Source organism: Coptis chinensis, unplaced genomic scaffold (genome assembly GCF_015680905.1).
Source record: "Coptis chinensis isolate HL-2020 unplaced genomic scaffold, ASM1568090v1 utg3087_pilon_pilon, whole genome shotgun sequence".
Taxonomy (NCBI): domain Eukaryota; kingdom Viridiplantae; phylum Streptophyta; class Magnoliopsida; order Ranunculales; family Ranunculaceae; genus Coptis; species Coptis chinensis.
In genome coordinates this window covers 2,501-19,929 of record NW_028238143.1, presented here as the reverse complement: position 1 = coordinate 19,929, position 17,429 = coordinate 2,501, and the positions used below count along the sequence as shown (strand labels likewise).

General features: G+C 36.3%; 1 protein-coding gene, 1 long non-coding RNA gene and 1 pseudogene across 3 annotated transcripts; 2 read left to right on the top strand and 1 right to left on the bottom strand.

Annotated features, from left to right (window-relative positions):
- The first annotated feature begins 7,566 nt into the window (after window positions 1–7,566).
- Window positions 7,567–10,523, top strand: LOC147473247 (cell division control protein 2 homolog C-like; annotated as a pseudogene). Its single transcript, XR_015210514.1, has 5 exons — window positions 7,567–7,578; window positions 7,687–7,980; window positions 9,749–10,141; window positions 10,241–10,334; window positions 10,408–10,523. The product of XR_015210514.1 is annotated as a cell division control protein 2 homolog C-like (transcript).
- Window positions 10,524–12,165: 1,642 nt separating this feature from the next.
- LOC147473246 (uncharacterized) lies at window positions 12,166–13,166 on the top strand. Its single transcript, XR_015210511.1, has 3 exons — window positions 12,166–12,623; window positions 12,726–12,854; window positions 13,060–13,166. It is a non-coding gene; the product is annotated as an uncharacterized LOC147473246 (long non-coding RNA).
- Window positions 13,167–14,303: 1,137 nt separating this feature from the next.
- Window positions 14,304–15,897, bottom strand: LOC147473245 (cytochrome P450 CYP82D47-like). Its single transcript, XM_086587680.1, has 2 exons — window positions 14,521–15,897; window positions 14,304–14,427 (listed from the first exon to the last, which is right to left on the bottom strand). Exons 1-2 carry the CDS (start codon window positions 15,094–15,096, stop codon window positions 14,383–14,385), a joined length of 621 nt encoding a protein of 206 aa, XP_086443806.1. The 5' UTR covers window positions 15,097–15,897; the 3' UTR covers window positions 14,304–14,382.
- Between the last annotated feature and the right edge of the window lie 1,532 nt (window positions 15,898–17,429).

Below are 17,429 nucleotides of genomic sequence, written 5' to 3'. Positions count from 1 at the left end.
CCGACCTGATTTGTTGCTTTAGATATAAAGAGGTCCCACTGACCGACTAACTAATTTAGACTAAATGTGTTAAATTTGTCGGGATAAAAAAAAAATGAAATAATTTCCGAATTTTAAAACATATTGGAATTATGTCTGGATTTTTTAAGGAATTGTCGAAATTTAATTGTCTTCTGGCGTGAGCGATGCTACAGTTTTTTATTTATTTATTTATTTTTTGTACTTATTTTATACTATCTATCCGACACCGAAATCAATCGGGATAATAAAAAACCCCGATTCCAAAATTCAAATTTGAATCAAACATAAAAGTCTAAATTCCTGGCCCGATTTGTTGCTCTAGATGTAAAAATGTCCCACTAATACACTAATTTAGACTAAATGTGTTAAATTTGTCGGGATAAAAATAAAATAAAATAAGTTCTAAATTTTAAAGTATATTGAAATTTTGTGTGGAATTTCTGATGGAATTGTCGAAATTTCATATTAAAGAGAGAGATGAGATAATGAGGATAAAAAAATGAAGAGATGAGATATTAAGGAGAGAGAGAGATTAGAGATACTAGCATTAGTGCACGTGCTTTGCACGTGGATGTTAAAAAAGACTTTCTAAAAAGAATGTGATCATATATAGTTCAGTATTTAAAACTTAAGAAGACCTTTTTTTTTATGATTACAAATGCTTTTGATTCCTGATAAGACTAATACTTACTTACACGTGTCCCATTAATGCATTTAATATGAAAATTGTAAAAAAGGGTTTTACGAAAGCTAGGTAGAGTTAGTTAGATAAAAGCCATCTGTATATGCACGTAACTTATATTAAACCACATGCTATAAATGGAAAGTAAAAAATAAATTACAATGTTGTCTCCTTGTTCGCCAACGTTTTTTGTTTTGTCTCAACATGTAGTAAGGGTTTTTTATAATTTTTTATTTATTAGAAAATTGATCAGACAATTGGATTATCATATTTTGTAGTGTAATAAACAATTACATTCTAACACTACTTCAAAGCTGATTTTTTTTTTTTAACAAACATCTACTCGGTAAAAAAAAAATGATGGAATATCACTAAGATATTGGTGTAGCTCAATAAAACTAACTACACCATTTTTTTCATATGATTTTATGGTATTTCTAGATAATCCAAACAAACTGTTTAGCTATATGTGTTCAAATAGTATGTAATAATATATAGATATGGGTACTATCACTATCTTAAATAGTACCTTTGTATAACTCCGAACAACAATCCATTTACCCAATGCCGTCAGATGAGTCGCAAGTTTTCTTCCTACCACAATCCGTGTACTATCCGTTATCTTAAACTGATTGCGTCTGGGACGCATAGATCGAGCGTCCAGACGCATTGCTTGAGTCTGAGACGCATGGATAATGAGTCCAGACGCATGAATCGACACTGTAGCCAATTCCTTCTGAGTTTTGAAGACGAAGTCGGACTCTGGAAGAAGTCTATTTGTATTAGGAAACAAATGACGGTTTGGAATGCTTCTAGAGCTCATTGTAACCCCTATAAATAGAGGACCTAAGTGCCTCATGTAATTGGCCAATTCACTTATATTCTTGTCTCCTTAACTTGAGGTGAGAGAGAGATTAATAATAAAAGATCGGTTTTAACTAATTTGAGTCTTAATAAATTATTCTTTCTAGTCTTATGTTCTTCAACTCTTCTTCTTCTTGTTCTTCCTTCTTTATGGAAGGCTAATCTTTCTCCTTCAAGGGAGGAGATGAAGCCGATGCTTAAGGTTTAATGATTCTTTACGGTTCATGGTATTCTTCATCAAAGTTAGTTCTTTATGTTTTTAGTTATTAGTTCCATTGCCTTTGGGGATGGAAGTATAGATTAAGGTTTTTATTTATTACAATTGAATATCATGCTAGTTTACGGTTTTATTTATTGCAATTGAATATTTGCTAGTAACATGCTTTTATTTATTACAATTGAATATCATGCTAGAATAGAGTTTTATTTATTGTAATTGAATATTATACTATTATTCTCTACTTTTCTTCTAGTTGTGTAGTGTTTTAGAGTAAGGGAAGTATTCCTTGTGTTTACCTTAGATGGTGATTCATTGAATAGCTGCCCAAGCTCACATAAAAGGAAAGAAGATACTAGTAACATGAACATAGGAACAACCTTGAGTAGAGTTAATTGTTAACGATGTTTCATCCAATAGGGCATCGGCACTCATTTCGATTTCGATGATTGATTGTAGTCTACTTGGAGAACAACATGAAGCAAAAGGTCATTGAATCAAAAGCATTGGTAGATTTGAATCTCTTGAATCTCTCTCTCTCATATTCTTTCTCCTTATTTCCAATTCTTAGCTTTAGTATAAGTTTAGTTAGTTTATTTTAGTTTAGCATTAGAATCTACAATATCTATAATCATAGTTTTTAATCCCTCAAACCCCCTTTCCAGGTCCTCGTCCTTCATATAAACATATACTTAAAAGTGGAACGATACCCTACTCATCCTTTACTTATTGAGGGATAATTAGGTTTTGATACGCTTCTCTTTTGTTCAACGACCATACCACATCTCACACACACAAAAAGAGGAAAGGTCAGGTATCATCACCCAAATATTTTACCAATATTGCTAGTTAGCACCTGCTAGTATGTTATAAGTGCATTGTTTGGATATGTAACCGCTCATTTTGGAATTCATAAGAATATAAATAACTTTGGGTGGAATATGTGGTCATTTTGGAATTCATAAGAATATAAATAACTTTGGCTGGAATATGTGTTTGTGATCACCTTCTGCACACATGTAATTGTCTTCTTTTAGCGAAATTTCTAAATAGATAATAACATTCTCAAAATCTCACCAATCATTTATAAATATGATACCCGACCCATAACTATGTCGGCTTCAGCACAACACAATAACATATTGCTAAGAATGAAGAATACGATCTTTATACCAATAACATGTTATAATCTTCACAAGTAAAAGTTAGTGTTAGATCACTTCATGCTGAGAAATTAAACTTGGATTGGACACTGTGGTTGCCAAAAAGGGGTTGCCTACTTTTTCAATCAATTATTTAACTACATTCTACATACTCGTGACGAATTATTACATTGCGTTTTACATCTTACTCCGTCTCCTAACTCGTCACTCTATCTCATTCAAACCGTCTACAACATACACTTCTCATCAAATAAATGAAGATAATCACTATAGGATCCAACGCCAAACATTCCACATTTGACACAACGGTCTTCTAGACCTCATGCAACACATTATTGCCTTACATTTATGGCAGCACGATCTTAGCTCGTAGCTCACTTATAAAATGAGACCTAGAACCACTTAACTTGATTCCACTATACCCATTTTTGGACTGAGTTTGCCAACGTTGATGTGGATATTTCACATATTGACATAGTGGATATGTGCAGTCTCGCCGTGGGATTCTTCTGTTTCGTGGAAATTCCATTGATCAAAAGAAGGTACAAAATAGACAATAAAATTGAGTTCTAGCTAAATAATAACACGATCGCAAAGAGGTTATATCTTTCTCTCCAAACCTTGTCTTGTGGAAGCCTAAGCCTCTGTTTCGTAGCATGGATTAGCCAGCATGTACAATGAATAAGTCCATGATACCATGTCTATGTGTTTGGTCCAATCCATTTTGGGAATAGGGGCCACAACTAATGAGTAACGAGTGAAGTTTGGTGACTTTCAAAACTAAAAAACGTGTATAATGGTATCGTGGGGTTTAGGAGAGATAACGTTATACAAAAGAAAAACAAACAAAAAAATAAAAATAAAAATAAAAAGACTTTCTTTGGTCGACTACTCCATTTTTAGATCTCCAACTCCCATGAACTTTTCTTCCATCTTCTCTCTAAATTTTATTTTGAATCCTTCTATCCCACCATATATATTCTCTTTAAACTCATCTCTCATTGCCCATTACCTTCTACCATCTTCTCCTAACACCTTTTTATTTACAAGTTGTCAAGATAAACTATAAAGAATTTGGGATTGGCTTTTTGCCATTTTTTAAGACAGGAAATGAAAAGGGGCAAGTTGATATTGTGGTGTTGCTGTATTCGAGGAAAAGTGGCACCCCTAATGGGCACCATCGCTATTTTTATTTTTATTTGGTTTGGTTGAAGATGATTTTTTTTGTGACACAATAAGAGACAACAAGAATATAAGAGTTGGTTGTGTATCCCTCTTCTCATGGGAGAGGTTGCAAGTTTGAATCCCACCAAGTATTGGTAGAAATTTATTTCTCAAAGAACGAGCTCATATGACAATATTGCATTTTAATTTTGATTCTAGTTAGGGTCAGTAGTAGATAATTATGGCTGAAGGACAAACTGGGTTGACTAGACTTGCGAAGACGGTATTGTCTTGTTTATTGTTTTTGAACCCAACTCTTATGCAATTTTGCTCAGGTAATTAAATCACAACTAATGAAAGCTGAAAAATCACCATTATTGGTTTGCACATTCTTATTACAACCTCATCAGCCAACTAAAGTATTTGAATCTATCAATTTAAAAAATCTACCACTTTCAAACACACACAACATCGATTTATTCCAATACTCGATTGAAACCATAATCTATGAAATTTGAAAGTCATATTTTCTAACAATTTGAGAATGAGAAGTTTGGATCAACATGTTGATGAAGATTTTGGATGAATTGAAGATGAATATAATGAAGAAGAAAATAATAATGAATTACCATTAAAGGTAAAACTTTAGTTTATTTTGTGATTTATTTTATTTATGTTTTTATTATATGTAAATATGTTAATTAGTTGTCTAAAATGAATTAGAATAATTGGTATGTTGTTATTCAAATTTCACTTAATTTATTTACAACTAATTTTGAGCAACTTAATTTACATGCAAAGAGGTGTATGCATGTTCTAACACACATGCACAAACTTATTTGCATATGTGTTGTATTTGCATGAAATTAGTGAATGAAGTATCACAAATTTTTCAGGGTTAAAAGTTAATTATTTTTTGATAAATTTTCAATCATTTATGTCGTATTGTTTGTTGGTGTACAAGTTTCGGAGGAGATTGAAACTCAAACTCAAACTTTCTAGAAAACAAAATTAAATTAAGAATAATTAAATATAAGAAGTTGGAAGCTAAAACTCAATGACAATAAAGTATAATGAGAGGTGTGAACAAAAGAAGTATAACAAAGAAGTCGTAAGTAAAACAATGTACATAGATTGGTCAAGATAGAACATTGAGTGTTCATAGACCAAAGAGCGAAAACAAGTCTTCATGGACAAAGTAGAGGCAGTTGGGCCTTCGGGCTAAGGTCCTTCGATTTAATCGGTGTGGGTATACTTAACTCTCTAAATATTTAACACAAAAAAGAATACACGATGTATTTCATTGAATTTTATATTTTGTACAACCGGCCCAATTATGTCCAAAACCTTTACCAAATGTGCGCGTGGACAAAAACCCCTTCGTTCCTCAAATCAACCACCTATTTTCGTGATATTGGTCACAACACAATACAAAATCAGTGAAAGTACATTGTATCTATCTTTTCGTAACAAAAAAAGACCAATGCAATCACTGTTAAAAAAAAACTAGTATAGTACATTGTATTAAACTATAACATATCTATGTTGACATGTGAAGATGTCTAGTCATTCACATGTCTTCGAGACCTCCTCTCATATATGAATAGAATTGACCCTTCATATAAGTTCGAACTTATAGAGAAATTGACAATTTAATAGTCCAAACGGATTTGACAACTAAGGACTTATTAGAGACATTAAGTTATAGAGTTGGGTTAACATTTTGCTCTATAGGTGGAATGATCCTTATCTAGGCCAATACCGTGGTAACATTTTTTAAAACAGTCAGTGTAGCAAATCTTATCACTTTGAGAACATACTCGTTACCGATTACCCCTAATTAATTATGGTACTCACTTTGGGCACAACTCATTTTGTGTTTGGCGGACCCAAAAAAAAATATTTTACAAATTTGTCATTGATAAAAAAAAAATCGTAATTTGTGTTGGGCACTCCCACCAACATCAAAGATAATTTGTTGCAACCTCCTATTGCCCTTACCCTAAAAGACCCCACTTCTAAAAAATAAAAACTAATTCCAAAAAATAATTCTCAGTTCAAGAATTTCCAAATACAAACATATCTAGATGGCCATAAATACCGCTATGTAGTTCGCTCAATCCACCTAGTGAAGTCGTCCAGGGGAAGGCTAGAGCGACACTGCTAAATTGTTGGGACATCGTCACGTATTGAATCCAATTCTCAAACGACCCGGTTGGGTCGCAGAAGCTAAGCTTAAACGACACTGCTAAATCGTTGGAACATCCAATTCTCATATTAATTCTACCGGGTCGCGAGAAACTAAACCCATAACGACATTAATCGCTAAATCGTTGGGACATCAATTCAAACGACCGGTTGGCAGCGTAAACTAAACCCAAATGACCATGCTAAATCGTTAGGAGATCCGGATCAAATCTTCAAGAAAGTTATAATGGCGGTGACTGTCTCCAGTAACCCTGACATACAAAAAATTCAAGATGAGATTACTCAGTGTTGGAGTTATCCCTCACATGAGGAGAGAAACGGAGCTGATTCGGCGTTGGATATGTCAGAGCGCGCCTGCGCTCTAAGGAGGCGCACCTGCGCTCGTGCCTTTGAATCAGTCCAGTGTTCAGAGCGCGACCCGCGCTCAGAGAGAGCGCAACTGCGCTTGTGACTCCAATGTTTGGGCGCCGACCGCACTCAAAAAGCGGCGCAGCCGCCGTCTCGGTGTTTTGGCGACAATTCGCCAAAAAGCGCACCAGCGCCAGTCTAATTTTCGTGGGCTTCGCTACAGTAACCGCGAAATTTGGTTTTTGGAGATAAAAACCAAAATCAAGGTTTTGGAAAACCTAAGACTAAGAACCATACCAAAACAAAAGAGAGAGAAACCCAATCTTGAAAGCTATCAAGATTGAGAGATAACCTTTACAGAGATACAACCTCAGAAAGAGATAAGAGTGATCTAGTAAGGTGAGAGACAGAAAGGAGAGATTGTAATCTTCTTTCCCACTTTATAAAGAACTAGCTCTTGTGGAAGTAGGCACCATTGGCCGAACCACGGTAAATCTTTGTTTTGTGGTTTGCCTTTACTGCTTTGCATTATTATTTGTTGTTGATAGTTGTTTAGCTAGTTGGGCATGTTAGTATAGGTTGTAGTTGATATTTAGATTTTGTCCGGAGTTGAAGTGTGTTCATACAAGTTATCTATGTAATGGGGGAATCGATTGGTATTGGTATAAAAACCCCAACACTCAGAGGCTTGGCTTGGAATTTAAACATGGTAGTTCACATTTTGTTAGAAGCGCTGCTTTGCATTGTCCGAGAGATTGAAGGAAGAATAACCTTTCCTTTTTATATTGGATGATATTTGGAAGAAACTAGACTTATCTGATATTGGCATCCCAATAGGAAGTGATCATAAGGGCTGTAAAATCGTCTTGACAACTCCAATGGAAAATATTTGCCGTGAAATGGGGACTAAAGTAATCATCAGAATGCAAGAGTTGTCGGAGGAGGAATCTTAGGTTCTCTTCAAGGAAAAGGTTGGTGATGTTGTGGAAATTCCAACGTTACAAACTGTTGCCAAGTAGATCAGCAAAGAATGCAAAGGCTTGCCCTTGGCAATTGTGATAGCTGGGCCGTTGTTGAGATTGGAGAAACGTTGTCTCACATGGGATGATGAACTGAGTGCCTTACAAAACACCATACCATATGAATCTGGAGAGTATGCGTCTTCACTGATTTCCTCTTTAAGATTTAGTTATGACTTTTTACAACATGAAGATATCAAGTCATTTTTCCGTTTTTGTTCTTTATTCCCTGAAGATCACAAAATCTTTTATCACAATGTGTTTCTGTACGGAATTGGAGAAATTTTATCGAAAGTTGGTGGAGGGTTGCTAAATTGCATTAAGAGAGGGATGACCCTGGTGGTGAAGCTACAAGATTCTTCTTTGTTTCTTTGTTAATGGAAGGTAGACAAGAAGAGTTAGTGAGTATATCGGAAATGACAACTATCTATACTGTCCATCTGCTAAAGATATTCAGTGTGGTAACTTGAATCATTTTCATAAACACGGAGACGAAGGATGTATGTACCGTAAAGAAGATAACGGGTTATTTCTGGGTTTTTTTTTATCGGGCTTTGGTGATGGGGTCTGCCCAAAACTCTAGGTTGCGCCCAACACAATTACAGCCACATTTTTCACATACAAATGAATTAATACCTAGTTTTTTGTGGAGATGATCTCCCTACCATGAAGATCATTCTCACAAAAAATTATAATATTTGGATATGTTTAACCATGTAAAAATTAGTGTTCATTTTTTAGCTTTTCATCTAACGGTCCAAAATTTTTGTGAACATGTTCTAAGGTTAGATTTCTTTGAATGAGCTGAATTTTTGTGAGCATGTTCTCCATGGCGGGGAGATCATCTCCACAAAAATTCAGCCTTTAATTGAACTTATAAGTCCACGATTTTACTTGGATTAATTTACAATGTGGCTAGAATGTGGCTACAGTGAATGTGCCTCTATCCCTCCTCTATATATATATATTATTACTTTTTATATTTTTTTTGGGGGAGGGAGGAGGGAAAGATAAATAATAAGAAAAAGTGGCGGTGCTTGTCATTAAACTGGTGGAGTGGCAGTTTTGGTCATAAAATTGGTGGAGACTGGAGAGTGGTGGCACTGATCATGGTGGTGGTCTGGTCAACCACCATTTGTCAAATATATTTTCTTTTAAAACATGTTTTTTGGTGTAAACTCGATGCAATTTAGTCTAATATATTTGATCCTTATCAAATATATTTATGTGTGGTTTTGGTCATAAAATTGGTGGAGACTGGAGAGTGGTAAAATACCGATCATGGTGGTGGTCTGGTTGAGTAATGGTGGTCAATCACATTTTTTTTCTTTTGGGAAGCTGTTGGTATGGTTTCTAGCAAGGCCCAAAATATCGATATCGATGAATATATCGGTGTATCCAAAAACCGATATATATCGGATATATCGGATATTTCGGATATATCTATTTTTTTGGTGACCAGTCCAAACTATTTAAATTATCGGAAATATCGGATATATCTGAAATATAATATCGGAAATATATCGGAAATATATTGGAAATATCGGATTTATATTAAAAAATGGTCAAAAAATCAACCGATATATATCGTAAATATAGAATATATCGATTATATCGGCGATATAAAGTTTTATATCGTAAATTCCGATATATATCGGAAAAAAAAGAATTATATATTCGGTGGATATATATCGGAAATATCGATGTCAGTGTACCAAAATACCGATATATATATCGGCGATAGATCGGATATATCGGCGATATTTTGGTCCATCGTTTCTAGATCACATGTCCACTTGGCCAAGTATTACTAGCTCGTGTAAGACAGTGTTATCGAGGAAACAAAGCAAGTGTCAAGATACGAGATTTGTTCATATTATTTATTTAATTATTTATGATCGGGCTCGGGTTCCTCAGGTTTCCAGCCCAATCCCAAACCGAATTAAAGTGGGAGCTTTTACTTTGGGATGGGCTTGAGCCAGGTCCGTGTTCGACGATAAAAATCTGGCCGCCTACATTCAAAATTCAAAAAATTTGAAACTCTTTTTATAATTTATTATAGGGTGTTCCCCCAACTGCTCTTCGCGAGATTGCCCTCCTTCAGATGCTCTCTCAGAGTCTCTATCTGGTCCGATTGCTCTGCGTCGAGCACGTCGACAACAAGAACGGGAAGCCCCTTCTCTACCTGGTCTTCGAGTACCTCGACACGGATCTGAAGAAATTCATCGATTCTCACCGCAAAGGATCCAATCCCTCCCCTTTGGCCCCCACACTCATCCAGAGCTTCCTCTACCAATTGTGCAAAGGGGTGGCCCACTGCCACAGTCACAGCGTGCTTCACAGAGATCTCAAACCCCAAAATCTTTTGGTTGACAAGGACAAGGGCATACTCAAGATTGCCGATCTTGGCCTTGGAAGAGCCTTCACCGTTCCTCTCAAGAGCTACACACACGAGGTGGTCTGCTTTTCCTTTTCCTTTTCCTTTTCCTTTTCCATTTCCATTTCAACTCTAACCTTCCTTCTTCTGCTATTCAATTCTTATTATTATTACCAGATTGTAACTCTCTGGTACAGAGCTCCAGAGGTTCTGCTCGGCTCAACACACTACTTCACTGGTGTCGATATGTGGTCTGTCGGATGCATATTTGGTCTGTAACCCTATTCTTTTTATTTTTCAATCAACAATAATTACATCTTCCTAAACTATTTTTCTTGGTGTAGCTGAAATGGTTAGGAGACAAGCCCTATTTCCTGGTGATTCTTAGCTGCAACAGTTGCCTCATATATTTAGGTACTTTCCTCTCTCTGTTGCTTTGTCTATCAGAAATTTGTGTTGATTTTACGAGAAATTCACAAAGCAAATAGTTCACTGTTCTGTAAAGAATTTTCCCTTAATAAGTAGAAATGGATATTTATATTTCTACAAATAAAAGTGAAGAATTTTCAAGTACACTGTATGGAATAGAAGAGCAAAAATTGTACTCACTCGGGAATAATGAATGAGAAATTGTCTGTTTTAGGTTATGTTATATTTATGAATAAGACTTGGAGTAGCAGAAAATTGAATACGTTGTCATTGAGAATTAATCACCAACTCAAACACAGAGGCCACCCTGTGGTATAAGTATATCTGAGATAGCATTTACATTTTGAATATGATTAAGTGATCAACTTATAGATCTCACTTAAACAACCGCATGTACATAGCATTTAGGATATTGTAGTTGTGCTTCCAATTGGTGATCGAATCGACCATACTTCATTTTCCTTCTCTGCGCTCTTGTTTTCTAGGGCTGCTCAGACCATCAGCAGTAAATACTACCAATTGAACTTGTCCATTTCATGTATGTACAACAAGTGACAAGTAGACCAAGAAAAATAAATGGCAGCAGTCAGCAATTTTATATGAACTGATTTTCTTTTTAACTACATCAAAATGTAGGAGTAAGGTTTTTTCGTCCCTTCCAAACAGCTGGATTGAAGGATATCCACTTTGGTTCAGTATTTACTTCAGTATACAAAGCTTGAAGATTTTGTGAATTAAAGCTCTTTAAACCATCACATCGTTCCCTTATGGAATAAAACATGCAGAAGGTTTAGTTGATTCAAGAGAAACTACTTCTAAAGGTGAACCTGCACTATCTAATATAGAGTGGTTTTTCTATTATATTATTACTAAAAAAATGGGGATGACACCAACTTAAAGGAAGACGATGACTAGAAGAAATTGACAGTACAGCCGAAGTTGATGACAAGTTGACATCTTTGATCCTGTGTTTCTTAAGTTTGTGTGAGGAGATTGATGTGCATAGTTCTAAACTGCTAACAAGTTATACATATGAATACTACTATAGTAGATGAAGTTTGGATTCCGGAGTTTAGGTTGCCCCTTAGCATGATAGGTGGGAGCTTATTATTTGCTGTCTTTGAAGAGTGTCTTATAGTATAATATCATGACACCTTTGTCAAGTGAAGCGTGATACACCTCTACTGGAATGCATTCGAAAGATTGTGTAGTTTATCTTTAAAGTTGCAAAATATTGATTGGGTCTGTTCACCCTGATTCAGGAATTTTCCAATTTGCTCATTTTCTTCTTGTTTGTGTGATAAAACTGTGAATTTGGCCACTATACATTGCATAATGTCTTGTTGAGCTGGTATTTCAACAATTTATCATTTGTGGATGAAACTGAAATAAGCTGATTTATAATGTTTTAACTAATCTCTGTCTTTATGTAGTCATAGCAGTGTGGGTACAGTTATGCTCCTGAGAATATGCTCTTTACAGTACTTTAGTTTTATTTATTTCTTTTTCATATTACCCGAGTTACCTTATTTTGCAGGGAAGTGAGTTGCGAGTTAAACATATTACGGTAGGAATTAGAAGTGGATCTGAGGAAGAAGTAGTTACATATCGGGGGTTTATCCGAATGAGTGACAGCGGTAGTGCAGGCAGGAGTATAGATATCGATGTTCCGAAGCTTGAGAGTAATTACATTCGAAGTCTGAGTACAATTGTGTGGGCTGTGGACCAAAGAAGCACGGGTACAGAAAATGTTGGTGAGCTTGTAGGTCTGGTCAGAAATGAAAGCAGTGGAGCAGAATTGGAGTTATATATCTATGGTACGAAACGAGTGTGACTGAACACGATACGGTCTAGGGTTAATATATCTATGCGGTTGCAGTTGAAGAAGCAGTAGCACATGCGTAGCTAGTGTCCCCGCACGACACTAGTGATTTCAGCTGTCTGCTCGACACCCTTGAGCTCTGAGTCTCTGGCAGCATGCATTGGGTTGGGAAGAGATTAAGGAGTTAATTTAGCAGGAAGCAGTGGCATTTAACCCGGAGTATGATGAGCAGTGAGTTTTTGCGTATTGAGAAGTAGAGCTTCGGCAGTCTGCCTAGAAAAGGCGACGTTGGATCCCATTTTGTTTGATGTAAGTTTGAGAGTTAGTCTTTTGGTTTTTTAATGATGCTTTAACTTGCTTATTCACATTTTTTTTTTAGATCGTTAAACCACGAATGACGTTCACTTGCAGAGTCTGGGAAATGTATTCTGGAAATAAAGAGGCCTGGAGGTAAAATTAAGAGAGCTGTATTCGGTCCTCTGAAGAAGACTATTATTAGTGCGGGTGAAGATGCTGTGGTTCGCATAATGGGATACTGAGGTAAGTAGTCGTATCACATTCAACATTCGTGACTATATTGAATAGTTATGATTTTGCACTTGATTTGGCTACCGCGCAAAAAACAGTTTACCACTGAGCACACACCTTAAACAAGCTTTACACAGACAGCAGCAGTTGTATACAGAGACACAGAGGGTCCTTTTTTTCTTTTTTTTAAGTGTACACGCTCTCTCTCTATTTACAGCACAGTGATTAGTGTACACAAAAACACGACACACAGTGATGTAGCTTGCGGCAGCAGTTAGCTGGGGCATCTCTGGTGGCAGCAGCTTGAAATCCCTTGACGTAAGATATGCCCCCTCCAGCACACGTCCTACTAATTCTCTGAATGAGCCTCCAATACTGTAAAAAAGATTCGTTTACAAAACACTCTATTACTCAATTCAGTCCATCCTGTGATTGCAACACACTCAAAAACCAACAGCGTCAACCAAGAATCAAGACTTTAAACCAATGACGCAATATTTAAACAACTGCTAATAAATTGTCCGATCGGATGAAAGCAACAACCAGAAAAAACAGGATCTCCGACCGATTTAAGCTACCAATATGATATCAATCAAATCCCAACCTATAACACAGAGTCCTCAAAATAACGACCTCTCTGCCTCGCCTGAAATTTGGAAGTAAATGACATCAGATAGGTAGTTAAACTCGCGGAAATCCATGAAATCACTGTCACCAGCGTTCAGCAGCAATGACCACACAGAAGTAAATCACAGTTTGCCCAAACATCCCGTCAGATTGATTCTCACTCAGTAAATAAGCACATTTTCCTCCATACCAGGGTCCCATTAATAACAGTAATATAGGTCGTAAATGGTGACGATGCCAAAGAAGTGAGTGAAATTATGAATGTAGGACAGAGAGAGACAAGAGTGTATTGAGAATTGTGAGTGAATTCTGTTATATTACAAAATACAAATTGGGTGAGAGAGGTGCTGACGCCAATACATTTCAGGAGAAGAAAGAAGAAGCAGCAGCAGCAGGGAAATAGAGGAGGTGGAGCAGTCTGCGCAGCAACAGAAGGTGGAAGAAAGCTTGCGGCAGCAGTGAGCTGGGGCATCTCTGGTGGCAGCGGCTTTTAACAAGGGAGCAGGGGAGTGGCGAACAGTGGTGAAGTCTGTAAGTCGAGCGCTTGAAATCCCTGTGGTTTGCAACTGTGCATATGGGATACTGAGGTAAGTAGCTGTACGACACTGAACATTCGCGACTATATCTGGAGAATAGTTTTGATTCTGCACTTGATTTTTGGTTTTTTCAGTTATTTTTTTGGTTTTTCAGTGTTGTTTTTGATAGGTTTGTCAGAGTTTTGTGATTGGTTTTTCAGAGTTTTTTGGGTGAAGGGGGGCGGGGTCAACCTTGCAATTGGTTGTTTGCCACTTGGCACTTAGTTGTTTTGCCATTTGGCACTTAGTTTTGGAAGAAGGGGAATAGAAAATTTGATCTCGTCATACCCAATTAGCTTGATACTGTATTCACTTGTCTGCATTTGAGTTCCAATGCCTTAGTTACCTCTTCGCATTACCTGGTGTACTTTTCCAGCATGGTGCTGCACTATACAAATTTAGTTCGTAGTCATTCAGCACTGTTGTCGTATAAAAATGTCCAGAAGGTTATTCAGATTTCAGAAAGGTTTACTTACCAGGCAAGTAGACTTGATGATAGTATCACTGTCGTATTCAGATATCTGTGTGTCTTCCAATACGGACATTAAAACATCCATGAAGTCCTGCTCCCTATTCAGTTCACTGGTTTGTCTCATCCGTTTATGCTCTTCCAGCCATCTGTGAAAAACAGAATCAAGTTCTTTTGCTGTGTTGTTCATCTCTTTCTTGTAACCTTGCAAATTGAGCCAACTTAGATACAGAAGTGCGTCTTCGATGACGAATAGTCCCAACAGCCTAAGGAAATCTCTCATTCCCTTTTGACATGTCCTTGCTTCTGTCTCATCACAAGAAGACAATGAAGCAGAGTATCTCTTTCCCGCAATCATCCTTAGAATCACAGTGAGGGTCAAGTTTCCAAACCATTGCTTCATGTCTACTAAGACTGGACCTTTTGCCTTATCAGGATTATTCCACACCTTGTATAGTTCTTGGATAGATGTATCGATTTCAGAGTTCCTAACATGCTTTAGTAGTTGGAGCCTGCGATTTGAGAGGAGTTCCGACATGGTTATTTTGCGTAGTTCCACCCAATACTGTCTATAAGGAGCCATGCCAAACAAGACATAATCAGAGCCCAGGATCTGTGATGCCGTAGAGGTAGGACGAGAAGCAAAAGCCTTATCATTAGTAGTTTAGCACTCCTTTACGATATCCGAATTATTCACCACCAATGCATGATTAACACCAATACGTATCTTAAAGATTGGGCCACACTTATCAGCTAAGTGCTCCAACTCATTATCTACCAAAAACTGAAGTGCTGCCCTGTAATTGGTAATTTTGTTTGTTTTTCACTTCTTTTTGGGTGGTTGGGTGAAGCAAGGACCAAAATATCGTCGATATATTTTATATATTGTTAATATATATTGGTATTTTGGTACACCGACATTGATATTTCCGATATATATCCACCGAATATAGAATCTTTTTTTTTCTTGATATATATTGGAATTTTCGATATAAAATTTTATATCGCGGATATAATCGATATATACGATATATATCGGTTGACTTTTTGACCATTTTTTAATATAAATCCGATATTTTAAATAGTTTGGAGTGGTCACCAAAAAAATTGGATATATTGGATATATATCGGTTTTTGGATACATTGATATATTCATGGATATCGATATTTTGGGCCTTGAGTCAGATATAGGTCTAGCAGCTGTCGCCACATTTGATGCACCAGACATGAAGGCCGAAAATATCGATATCGGTTAATATATCGGTGTACCCAAAAACCAATTTATATCGGATATATCCGTTTTTTTGTGTGACTAATCCAAAGTCTAAACTATCGGATATATCGGTGGACATAATAGCAACATTTATTTATCAAGAAAACCATAAAAAAATATTGACAAATAATTAACCACAATGTTATAATCTAATGTACTCAAAGTTTCAAATTACAAAATAAGATAAATAAGTTACATTAAGTCATCAATATATAAAGGAGTGGCGTGGCTGGTCAACTTCTATATCCGATTTTTGAATTCTAACTGTTTCACAATACCCTACCTAAGTGTATACAGAGTTATATCCACCGTCGAGAAATTGTCGAACATGCCGCTCATATTTTTGTGTTGAAAATTCTAACACGATTCAAATTCGAGGAGTATTGGTATAAGTGTATAACTATACATTGGGCGCAATGCAACAAATCCAGGTGCAGTTCCTAACAGATTCATAACTTGGATAGAGTTGTCCATATGTTGGTTCAGGTTGTGGTGCGCCATAAGGTTGTTGATCAACTTCCATCTAAAGAACCATATGACGCACTACTTGCAGGGTGATTGATCATGCCACCAGAAGAATTGATATATATCGGATATATTGGATATTTCGGAAATTTCAATATTAAAAATTAGTCAAAAAATCAACTGATATATATTGATTATATCAGTGATATAAAGTTTTATATCGGAAAAAAGGGTTCAATATTTGGTGGATATATGTCGAAAATATCGATATTGGTGTACCAATTTATCGAGATATATCGGCAATATTTTGGGCTTTGCCAGACATTACTCAAGGCAGTGGAGATGCACCAGACGTTTTACAGAATTCCCAACGACTTGAATTTGCGCTGAAGTAGCAAATAGTTAAACTAGCGTTGAATTTGAAACGAGCTAAAATAGCACTAAAAAAGCAAACGAGCTAAAATAGCACAAAAAAAAGCAAACAAGCTAAAATAGCACTAAAAAAAGTAAGCGAGCTAAAATAGCACTAAAAATAGCAAGCGAGCTAAAATAGCACTAAAAAAAGCAAGCGAGCTAAAATAGCACTAAAAATAGCAAGGGTGCTAAAACAGCACTAAAAAAAGCAAGTGCTAAAATAGCACTAAAAATAGCAAGGGTGCTAAAATAGCACTAAAAATAGCAAGCGAGCTAAAATAGCACTGAAAATAGCAAGGGTGCTAAAATAGCACTAAAAATAGCAAGCGAGCTAAAATAGCACTGAAAATAGCAAGGGTGCTAAAATAGCACTAAAAATAGCAAGCGAGCTAAAATAGCACTGAAAATAGTAAGGGTGCTAAAATAGCACTAAAAAAAGCAAGTGCTAAAATAGCACTAAAAAAAGTCAACGAGCTAAAATGCAGGGTTTAGAATTTTGTAGGGTTTAGTGCTGTTTAGGGTTTAGGGGTTAGGGGTTTTTTTTAGGGGTTAGGGGTTTTTTTTAGGGTTTAGGGGTTTTTTAGTGTTAGGGGGTTTCAGGGTTTAGGGTTTGTTAGGGTTTAGGGTTCAGGGTTTAGGGTTTTTAGGGTTTAGGGTTTAGGGTTTTTTTAGGGTTTAGGGTTTAGGGTTTTAGGGTTTTTAGGGTTTAGGGTTTAGGGTTTAGGGTTTAGGTTTTAGGGTTTAGGGTTTAGGGTTTAGGGTTC

Coding starts and splice junctions, on each gene's coding strand:
- LOC147473245 (XM_086587680.1), bottom strand. CDS start 15,096: ATGGCTCCTTATAGACAGTATTGGGTGGAACTACGCAAAATAACCATG. Junction 14,428..14,520: donor TCATCAAGTCTACTTGCCTG/GTAAGTAAACCT, acceptor TGTATAGTGCAG/CACCATGCTGGAAAAGTACA.